The 11440-nt window shown below is 38.6% G+C and overlaps 1 protein-coding gene across 1 annotated transcript; it reads right to left on the bottom strand.

Moving 5' to 3' along the window:
* Window positions 1-3390: 3390 nt before the first annotated feature.
* LOC121440201 (tumor necrosis factor receptor superfamily member 27-like) lies at window positions 3391-10990 on the bottom strand (the record flags this gene model as incomplete). The annotated part of the gene is made up of 5 exons (XM_041640937.1): window positions 3391-3801; window positions 5262-5636; window positions 8509-8673; window positions 10215-10300; window positions 10812-10990. Coding segments are annotated over 4 exons (795 nt in total), but the record flags the coding sequence as incomplete, so codon positions are not given.
* Window positions 10991-11440: the final 450 nt, after the last annotated feature.

Genomic DNA, 11440 nt, shown 5'->3' with positions numbered 1-11440 from the left:
CAAAATCTTTATAAATAGCTCATTTAAGGAAAACAATAATTAAAATCTACCTACATTAAACACAAAATACCAAAGACCTTGGTAATAAATTGAGAGGGGTGTATGAGGGTGACATCTCAGTGTGGCAGGGCTGTTTGTTGGGGAGAGTGGTATAGTACTGACATTTTTACTTAACCTAATATTAAGACCCTTAAGGAAGAAAGTTGACCTTCCATACTACTTACATCCTTTCAAAATTCCAGTGAAACTGTAAATGGAGGAAAAAATTGAATACTGAAACCTGACTCACCTCCATTAAACACCTACTTCTGCCATGTAAACAAAAATCAGCTTTCTTTTTCCAGATCAAATATGTAAAACTAGAATACTTTCTAGGCTCAGAGTTATGTTGAATACATGTTTAATAAAGTCTTCGACTGACTTATACTCCCAAGTAGAAGACACATAAAAGCAAAGTACTCAAAGTTGTCCCACTTTATAAGGACACTTCTTGAGCAAACATGCAACTATTTATTTGGCCATGGCCAAATATCAATTATAAAGAAAAAAAAGCACCCTTCCCTTTTACCCGAGATACCTTAGAGATCAAATAAAAACAAAACTTCTCCATATTCTAATTACCAACTCCAACTGTTAAATTTAAGAAAATTGGAACCAAGACGGTTCTTAGTATGATATATACATATACATATACTGGCTAATGGCCTTGCTCTGTAAAAGCACAGTGTGGTGGGATGCCTCGGTCATTCAATCACATCATTTTTGCTGTGCTATCATCACAATCCTTCTCACTGAGAAGCAGTGACCAACTTGAGTTTGAAGCAGTGCCAGGCACATGGTGACCTTTCGACAGTTGGAAACTACTTAAGTTCAGTCTACCTTAGACTGGGTGTTAGTTCTTCTCCATCAGAAGTATAGATATGACTAATTAAAGTTAGCGAGATAAGAATAAACTGTCCCAGAAAAAAAGTACAGAGTGCCCAAAGACCAAGGCCTAAACCTTGGCTCACACGTATTTGCTAATGCTTACATCAGACCAGGTTGCCTGGTGCAGTTTTGTGAGTCATTGCTTCTAATCCCCTGCCGAGTACAATGGGACCTTTTAGCATTTTTCTCCCATGCTTTTAACACACTTATCAGTGGTTTGACCTTAAGGCCCTTAATCAGTGGTTATGGATGAGTTGTTAATAAAGATATACTTAACAGAATCTTCAAAACAGAAATCTTGTAGAGAATACTCTCTGTTAGTGGTAAGACCTGGTGGTGAAGTTCATGTTTTCCTTTAACCACCAAGCACTTTAGGAATAGAAACTAGCTATAAAAGATTCAGAAAGATTTTGAGATAATAAATAATAATATAATCTCCACAGAAAATCTTGTTTCTCTCTGTTCATGAAACGAATAGAGAAGAACTAAAGGCAAAATGAACCTTTAAAAAGAACCAAATGGACAGCACACTAGGTATCAAACTGACATGTCAAAAGCAATACCCATCCATACCTTGGGGCATCTTTCCCATTTTCACTTAACTAACCCTAAATATGTTGGGGTTATTGTATTGAAATTGTATTGAAGCACCTTCTGGATGCTTGTATTGAAAGCCCAGACATCAAAAAGGGAAAAACTGACTCAAAAATATTCTGTAGAGTCCTGAAAGATTAAACTTCAGTCTGAATTCCTGCTAGGGCTAGAGAGATATAGAATTTCAAATAGATAAGGCCCAGGAGACCCATATGAAACTTCCTTTCTGTGTTAAATGGTTCAATTCAGGACCATTGCTCTTTGACTATCCGCTGGACCTTCTGGCAGACTCACAGAATCCTATGAGTCCAAGGACCCAAGAATTAAGTCAAAAAATCTTATAAACTGTATTTAAAAGTTAGTGGTAGGAAAAGCAAGAAAAGGTCCTAAGATGAGCTCATGTAACATTTTCCAATGGAAAATTCCACTACAGTTCCTGTAGCACTAGCAGATTCTGGGATCTATTGAATTATTTGGTGGCAAAAATGTTTTTGTTTCTTCTTTACTACAATATTTTCCTTCTTTCCTCCACCAATCTCTTTCTTCTGTTTGCTAGGATGGAATCTAGGTCCTTGTTCATGCTAAAGGCAAGTACTTCATCACTAACTAAATCCCTATCCCTTGGGATTTTGAGAAAGAGTCTTGCAGTGCACTGCAGATCTGCTTCAAAATGCTGGTACTTCTGCTTCCTTTATATTAAGAGACTACTTGCATGCATCCAAGCCCTATTCTTGTACCTTTGAAAACCCATCAGGAAGCTTCCAATGAGGAGAAAAGACTGAATACATTCAAGCCTTGTTATGCACTCCTATTTCACTGAGTAACCCCTTCACTGCCTTTATCAAAGCCTGTATAATGAACTACGGAGATGACAGCTCTGATGTGAATAACAGAAAGGGAAGCACCATATGTGAAGTAAATCTTAGCATCTTTGACCAAAATGATTGTGCTTATCTTTAAGTTTTTGTAATAAATTAAGTCACATCAGCATTGTGGAGTGTATATAAAACTCCCAAGCAAAAAGATCCAGATTCTGTACTCACTTGACCGCTTTCCCCCATCTAAACCTGAACCACCAGGAGGGAAAAGGCATGAAAACTAGTGGCTCTTTTTGGAATAAGGTGATACTTATAACCAGTATGGGATGCTCACATCTAAGTCCTGAGGGTCACATCTGCCATGTTCCACAGAAAGGTCATGAAGGAAAAGGCTTCAGTTCATACTGAGAAGCATGTGAAACTGGAGGTTTAAGCTTAAGAGAAATGGACTGACTATTCTCTAAGCCAAGAAAGCACCAAATGGTCCCCTTTGCTCCTTACTGCTCTACTCCTTCTCCTCAGAAACTTGACAGTCAAGACCGGACTGGGAGGGAAAAGGGTAAGAATATTAGAGTAATAAAAATGGAAAGACATTTAAGAAAAAGGTAATTTTAAAATCTAAAAGACACTAATTTGAATCCTAGCAGAGACTATTGGCAGCCTAATCTTTGAGAATGCAGACTCTAGCAAACTCTGACTTCAGAGCAATCACAGGTACAGAAATCTAGGACATGAATTGTAAAATTAAGGCTTCAGACCTCAATCATATCTCTTTTTATATATTCTCCGACATTCTCTCTCTGTGTGTGTGTGTATGCATTTTCTGTGTGTGTGTATGTGTGTTCATGCCTCCCCCATGATCTCTCTCTCTCTCTCTCTCTCTCTCTCTCTCTCTATATATATATATATATATATATATATATATATATATCCTTCCATTTTATGTGTATGCATGAGTGTGTGTGTGTGTGTGTGTGTGTGTGTGTGTGTGTGTGTGTGTGTGTGTATTAGGGGAGAGAGTCAAAGCAGAAAGCTAAATTGAAAAGCACTTTATTTTTCTCTCTAAAGTGGTATATAGATGTCAACAGAATTCTGTAAAACCCTTTCTCAGATCTACCTGTCAAAAAATATAAGAAGAAAAAATATACAGGCAGGAAAATTTGACCTTGTTTGTTGTTATTCCCCCCACCTCTATAATTAATTAACTGGCCCATAGCCATTTTCATGGCTATGAATTCTGAGTCCCCAGACTAAAAGAAGAAAACAAAAAAATGTTCAAGGCCAGTCTTGGGAAAATGGTGGGGATTTAATTCTCTTGTAGGATGGGCCCTGTGTACCCCGTTTTTAGAGTACTGATTATTGTGGGGCCTATACCCCAGGCCCATGCTACAGCTGTTGAATAGAAGTAGAGCAGGAAAGTCCAGGAACAATCACTGGCAAGGTTGCCAAGAGTGAAAGAGACCTAGAAAAAGAGCGGAGTAGTTAGAATCCTGTGATGCTGTGTAATCACCACCCTCCTCTTTCTTTTCTCTAAAAGTTCGTGTTTGGACCAGTGATTTAGGGCACAATAGCTGAAATCTCTCACCTAGCCATGGAGATAACAAATCTATCCTATTTCAAACTAGAAAAAACATTTTTTCTTGAAACTGGGTTAAGTTTTAGTACCATGTACTTAATAAAAACCCAAAGTGGTTGATATGGCAGAGAAGTCAGATGTGTGACCCAGGGAAAGAACTAGAACCCATAAGTGAGTACAAGATACAATTATGCTTTTTATATTGAGCTCCAGTTTGTCAGTTGTAAGTGTAATACACATTGGGCAGCTGTGAGCTCTTTTCACTAGAATATTTGAACAAGAACTACATAACCTCTAGACGAAGAAATAGATTGGGTGTCCTTAGGGCAAAATTCAAAGATTCAAAATCCAAAATACTCAAAATTTTATTCCTATTTGACATGATACCATAAGTGAAAAATTGCACACTTGCTTACACATGAGTTTGTACTAATAACACATGAAAGTACCTTCAGGTTATGTATGCAAAGTGCACATGAAGCACAAATGAATTTTGTGTATGTTCTGTTTTTTTATCCATGATGTTTTTATACACACACATGTACATATACATGCATACAACATACGTATATGTGACATATATTGAGGTAACATACACATAGATTTCAAAATCCAATGATGGAGTTAGATGAACTCTGTAATGGAGCTGCGAATCCTGGGCTCTAGCCTAGTTCTGAGAATGGATTACTCTGTCTTTAAGCAAACCGCTTCTCATCTCTGTGGCTCAGTTTCTGCCTATTTAAAACGAGATTAGCATATTTCTCATTTGCCTACCTCAAAGGTATGAAGTTACGAAGTTCAGAAAAAAATGTAGTGGATATAGAAGGAATTTGTAATTGGTGACAGAACACAGGGAAAGGAAGGAAATGCCATCATGGTACAAACACCTCTCATGAAGACATTATAAAGGACACTTGCGTATGTTGTCATTCAATCCTCACACTAACTCATGAGCAGAAGACTGTCTGAGGTAAAATGATTTCCTCAAGATCATAAGGCTGTTCAGGAACCAGGGTTCATCTGAATACAGAGTTGCATATTTGTATGATGGTGTTGTGTTTATACAAACGAAAGGAGTAAACAATATGACTAGTCAAGAGTAGGGTCCAGATGAAGAAGCTGGCATCACGCCAGCCTGCCAGGTCTCCAGACAATTGTTGGCTTCCAAATCTGATGTAAAATTAGCTCAAAGACTTAGTGCCACAACTGTTGCCTCTCCAACCTCTACCAGCCTCATTTCCTGCCATTCTTCCACCCAAGCCCTATCAGACAATAGAACTGGGGCTGGAAAATTGTTGAGAGTGGCCCACACCTCCTGGTCTTTTAACCACATTTTTCTAGCTCACCTCAGTAGAGTCAAAGGCTGGGAACTTGAAAAGGTACTCGGAGCTCCGGGCTGTCTCCGGAGCTTTCAACTGTGTTCTCCCTCAGGGTTCCAGCTCCAGTACAGGGCACAGAGCTGGAAAACTTTTGCAGGTCCAGCTCTGTACATTCAATGGGGGTATGGACCCATTTAGAGTGGCTCTCTGAGGCGCAGGAGGCCATGGTAAAGGACTCCTGGGTGGGGAAGCCACGTGTGGAACTGCAGTCGTCATCCAAGATGGAGCTGAGTGGCTTGATCTCATTCACTGGAAATTCAGGACTGGTCTCCTGGCCAGGTGGTATGGGGAAAAGAGAATCCTCCTCCACTGCCTTTTCAGCTTCATATTGCAACGAACCTCCTGCAACTCAAAGCAGAAAGCCACTGAGTCACCCCTCCTCAAATCAGGGTCTCTTCTCAACAGGGTATCTCTTCCTGAGCACCAACTATAGGAGGGGTGAGGGGGTCTAGGAGCCAGACTCCCTCTTTCTTCCTGAAGGACCAGAGCATCTAGAAGTAGGTGAAAATGACACATTTCAGAGACATGCTTTCCTTGGGGTATTACATTAAGTCTTTTAGATGCTGGATTAGGGAAGACAAATTTCTTCAGCTAGAGATAAACGCTTTGTAGGAAAGGTATTTTAATGTGCTTCTTTCTTCCATGATCTGGGTATATTACATGGGAAAGGAACCATGCAATCAGAATTATGGTAGTGGATGTTAAAATAGGAAGATTATCTTGAATTATGCATATGAGTTCAGAAAATCCTTAAGATAAATCATGATTTTTTTATTCTGTGATTAATGATGAACATTTTAATTTAGTTCCATTTCTCTAGGTTGCTAGATGCATCCTGATAAGTGTCAGAAGGCAGAAATGACACCGAGCATTAATATAGAAAGATGTGGCATAACATCTCTCTAAACAACTTCATTATACCATTGCTCGTTTTAGACAAAGAAGAGAGCCATGAGCCAAAACATATGAGCAGCCTCTAGAGCAGTGGTTATCACCCTTCTTAATGCTTCAACCCTTTAATACAGTTCTTCACATTGCCACTTTAAAAGTACAATTTTGCTACTGCTTTGAATTATAAATAGCTGTGTTTTCTGATGGCCTTAGGCAACCCCTGTAAAAGCATCATTTGACCCCCAGAGGGTTCATGACCCACAGGCTGAGAACCACTGCTCTAGCAGCTGGGAGTGACCTTCTACGCACAGCCACCAAGAAAATAAGACTTCAGTTCTACAGACTCATGAGGGAACAGATTCCCCTCGGACAGACAGAAAGAAACACAGTCCTGCCAATTTCTTGGTTGTGGCCTCGTTAAGATTCCATACAGCGTGCTAAACTTCCGAACTGTGGAAACTGAGGCAAGCCATCAAATGTGACAACTTGTTACAACAATGATAAAGATAAGCAATTCATCATTCATGCATGAGTCAGACTCAATATTAGGTTACAAACTGAGTTGCTGTGTCTTTATGTTTCCCCACTGTGACCGCGTTTCCACAGTTTGTTCAAATTACGTGAGTGCATAAGAAAATTTCATACAAAATTACAAATGTCTGGACTATTTGAAAATTGGAAGGTTTCACAGTGGTAGCAAATGGATGTGGCTGAGTAATGGATTCTTGATTAGAGAGGAGATGGTCCTTCTAGTATGTCACAATCCTATTCCTTTTTCCTGCATCTGCATTGGATTTAATTCACATCAGGTTGCCCTCCCTTACAAAGCCATGGAATGTCTGTAAGTGAGTGAGTACTAATAAGCACATTTTTTCCTAAGGAAATCATAAGGACGCTACCTGTCCTTATGTTTCCAAGGAGATACTGCAATAGTATAGAAAGGGGGTTCTCTCTCCCAAGGGAAGAACAGGGATACAGGCAGGTCTTAGATGTCTCATCACATTCACCTTGCTGAGACCTGTGACCCAAACACTTCATTACCCATGTTTCAGTACTGGGCAAGAATTCTTACATTACACACTACCTTCCAAAGACTGAATGGTCAATGAGACAGAGATCCAGTGGTCCACCATTGTCTAAACTGTCAGAGCTACCACAGGAGCTTTAAGGAGACTGAAGTAAAGCTGAAGAAGGGTCATTGAGAATCAAGAGGGGAAAACTACATCTCATGAAATGCTAGATTCATCTTTGCTTAAACATGGAGTATGCACAGGTAAATCACTGATAGACTCTAGAGCCAAACTGACTAAGGAAGTTCTATTTAAGAAGGATTTTCCAACACAAACAGAATGCAGCTATAATAATGTGCTGCTTCAGCTACAGTATCCATTTAGATACTGAATCCTGACAGTTTTTGTATCCAGTAAAGTCCATCCTTTCCTTTGCTAATACAGGTCTATTTATTAGGCTATGTTAGATTTTTCATTGTCCCTGTTTAGTTCTTGCTTCTGTTAATTGCACTAAAGCTGCATTGAACACTGGTATTCGTGTCTGGGATTCTAATGTCTTATTTAGTCCTGATGATCCCACCTCTTCTGTATTCTCTCCCTGATGAACTATACTTTCTGTCTTACATTGACTGATAGATGAAGTTGACAAAAGTAAAAGTGTTCTCAATCTGTCGTGATTTTAATGCACCATCTCCTATGGCTTTGGCCGGATCTTCAGCAGCAGTATTTTGGAAGACAGAAAAACATAAGAATGTTGACTAAACACTATGCCTTCAGTTATCCAGTTTTGGGAAACTCCTATATTGACAGCACTTACTGTAGACCTCATTAACTTTTATTAGTCATGTTTCAGGTATATCTAAATCTCCAATTCTGATATTTCAGAATCTATTAATACATACATAGAGAAAACAGTTTAAACAACTTATTCCATTCCATCTATCATTTTGAAAATTAAAAATAAATAAACCTAAAGAATCTATATAATTTGAGTTACACTATGATTTAAAGGTTAGATAATTGGTCTCTGGGTTTCTTTACCAAGTGATTTCCCATTAAGGGAGATTCTCCACGAACCCTTAAAGCCTAATAAACTGGTCTACTAAACTTCCAGGTAAACTCTAGCCCTTTTGATGTTCCATATTTTTTGATGCTATGCCAGATAGTTCCCACATGATGACAGAGCATGATGCCTGGGATTTTCTAATGTGATAGGGAAGGCACCTTGACTTATAATCTCAAAAATCTTCCTCTTTTACCAAAAATTGTGTCTTAATTTTGTTTCATGGGAAATGTTAAGCAGACACACTTACCACATTGACAATGTCTATTAAAGAGCTGCTTGCAGTAGAGGAAGAAGAGCCCAAGGAAGGCAAGTGCAAACACTACCAGCAGACTGCCCACCAGTGCGACAAGCGTGGCTTCCTTACCGGGAACAGCGTGTGCATCTACCTTCACTAAACTCAACTGGAAGGTACCTGTGGAACCACAACAAAAGAATAGGAGAGTCTGTCAATGTGGGCAGTTAAGAGTCGGAAAAGGGCCCTAAAGATCCTTAGGCTACATCTCCTTTAGGTCATCTCTATCAGGACTGCTATGTTCTTATCTGAAATTAGGTAAGATCATAATGAAAAAGCAAAACTCATATGCTGCAGGCACGATATAAATTAGCATGACTAACCAAAAGACACTGCTGTTGTGGTTCATTCATGCTATGTTTAGTAATAGAACCTAAAAAAATAGAAACAAATTAAAATGCTCATCAGTAAATACTAGATCAGCAAGTCGTGATTTAGCCCCTAAGACGTCATAAAAGACCTTTTGTTGGTTAATATAAATAACCCAGTGGAGAAAAACGAAGTGAAGAATAGCTTGATGACCTTTATAGAAAAATGTTGTAAAATACAAAATACTAGCACTATTGTCTAAGAATATGAATATACAGAATGTAATAAAAATATTTAAACAGTAGTGGAGAAGGTAGCAGAGGAATATGCCCATGAATTAACAACACACTCTTCATGTTCTTTACACCCTTACAGCAAAAACATCAACATACTTGTAGCCAATGCACCTTGAGTGTAAACAATGCATGGCATTTCTAGACTGAGTCAGTAAAGAGCTGATACATCTCAATCATTTCATTCTGTGACAAGGAACTGGGCACTACCTAGTCTAGCAATCATAGGCACATGATACAAGAAGGCTTTGGCCTTATGAAAGGAAACATTGGATTTGTTAATTGCCATAGGATAGTCTGGTAAAAAGCTGCTTAAAATTTCACGACAGTGGTTGTTTCTGTGGAGGGAAGGAATGAAGAGGACTCAGAAAGGATCGAAAGGGGAAGGTTATTATATCTGTTCTTTTAAAACGCTGAAGGAAATATTTAAAAAATAAGATTTATTATCTAGGAATCTCAGCTAATTTAGGACTTTATATTTCTATACTTATGTGTATTTAGCAAATTCTGTTTTATTTATCATGATTTTTAGGGATTGTTAGAGATACACCAATACTTTAAAGACTATATTAGAAGACAGACAAAAATTATAGAAGTCAGACAAACAAGTAAATGACAAGTGACATGGATATAGACGATATTCTAGTTATTTTTTCAGATATTAATGTGGTCTAAAACCTAAGGACTTCCTTATACCATGTGTATCGACTCTAATAGCAATATTGACTATAATCGCAATTAATAAGTGTAGAAATGCTATTATATGTAAAGTACATTATAACATTCATTATGCCACCAAACCCAGCCAAGTAGCTCACAAAGCATGAATAAAAATATTTCCTCATTTAGATTCAATTTTCAAAACAAGGGAAATAAATGATGTTTAATCAGTTTGAATGCTGCAAAGTTGAGGTTTAGTCATGGGCGACTGCCTTTACCAACAATGCAATAGAAGGAGTACTAAGGAGTATTTTCCTTCTACAGGAATAAAGAAGTCTATTGACTTCATTGACACACAGAGGTTTGGGGGGAAGACAGCAGAGAAAAATAGATACACACACTGAACCTCAGAAGAAGGAGTCTGCTTTGTACACGGGATGCATTCTTGGTCCTGCAGGCCCCCGATGCGCGTCTTTCGGTAGAACCTGTGATCAGAGCAGAAAGGAATGTGGAGGGATGAAACGAGCAATTGACTTGTAACAGTCCTTCTTGAGGTTGTGGGGAATATCTAAGAGTCTTTCCCTCATGTTTCCTGCATGGGACGCAGTACCTACCCTTGTGGGATCTCTGACATGTGTGATTCAGTGCACCATTTTCTTAAGCCATCACATTCTATAGCCAAAAGGGGAGTTAACAGTCATGAGACCAACTTCTTCATGATTTCTGTGCAATCTGTCTAGCAACATTTTTACTTTAAATTTTAGACTATCAGAGAGATTAGAAAGCTTTTAAGCACTCATCTGTGTTTGATAATTTGCCAGGTATTTTATATATAGGGATATAGTTAGGAATATATGGCTTCCCATTCATAGAGCTTAAATAGATCATGACATGGGTAGTTAGAATACTTCTACTAGGGTCTAAGTGGTAGGATGATAAGCGACATCAAATAGCTTTAAAAAGTTCCAGAAAGACTGATATCATTTAATGGCATACCTGGGCATACAGTCTCCGCAGATAGCATTAGAGGTATTCGTGCAGTTGGCTTTCTGGACCCGATTGATGACAGCGCAGGTGATGCAAGTCTGACACCTGTGATGCCCCCATGTGCTTTTATATTTTCGGGGAGGGCAGGCTGTGCAGTATGCATCTCCACCTTCTCCATAACCACAATCCTGAAATATAGGAGTATTAAGAAAAGCTCTAAGAGGGTATCTGCTAGGACTCAAATGAATATAGTATAAAGCAATATTTTTCAAACTACAAGTTCCCTCCATATTAAGTGGTCACTGAACCAATTTTCTAGGTTGTAACCAACATGGAAAATTGAAATGGAAATAACCAGCATAGTGATATAAAATGAAGTAAAGCCAAGTGCATCAATTAAAACAAACAAGATCACACTATGGAAAAGAACCTGAAAACTTTAGCTATGTGAAAACAAAAGGTTATTTCTCTTGTGTTTGTTTGTTTGAGCCAGGGTTTTTCTGTGTAGCCATAGCTATTCTTGGCTGTCCTGGAACTTGCTCTGTAGACTAGGCTTACTCACCCTCGGTCTATTAGAGATTTAATGAGGGTTCTGACCTGCATTAGCCACAATGGAGCATACATGAAAGGTTTCATTT

This window comes from Microtus oregoni, unplaced genomic scaffold, assembly GCF_018167655.1.
Source record: "Microtus oregoni isolate MIOR12 unplaced genomic scaffold, Mior012 000066F_045, whole genome shotgun sequence".
NCBI classification, from domain to species: domain Eukaryota; kingdom Metazoa; phylum Chordata; class Mammalia; order Rodentia; family Cricetidae; genus Microtus; species Microtus oregoni.
This window is presented reverse-complemented; position numbering and strand designations above follow the sequence as displayed.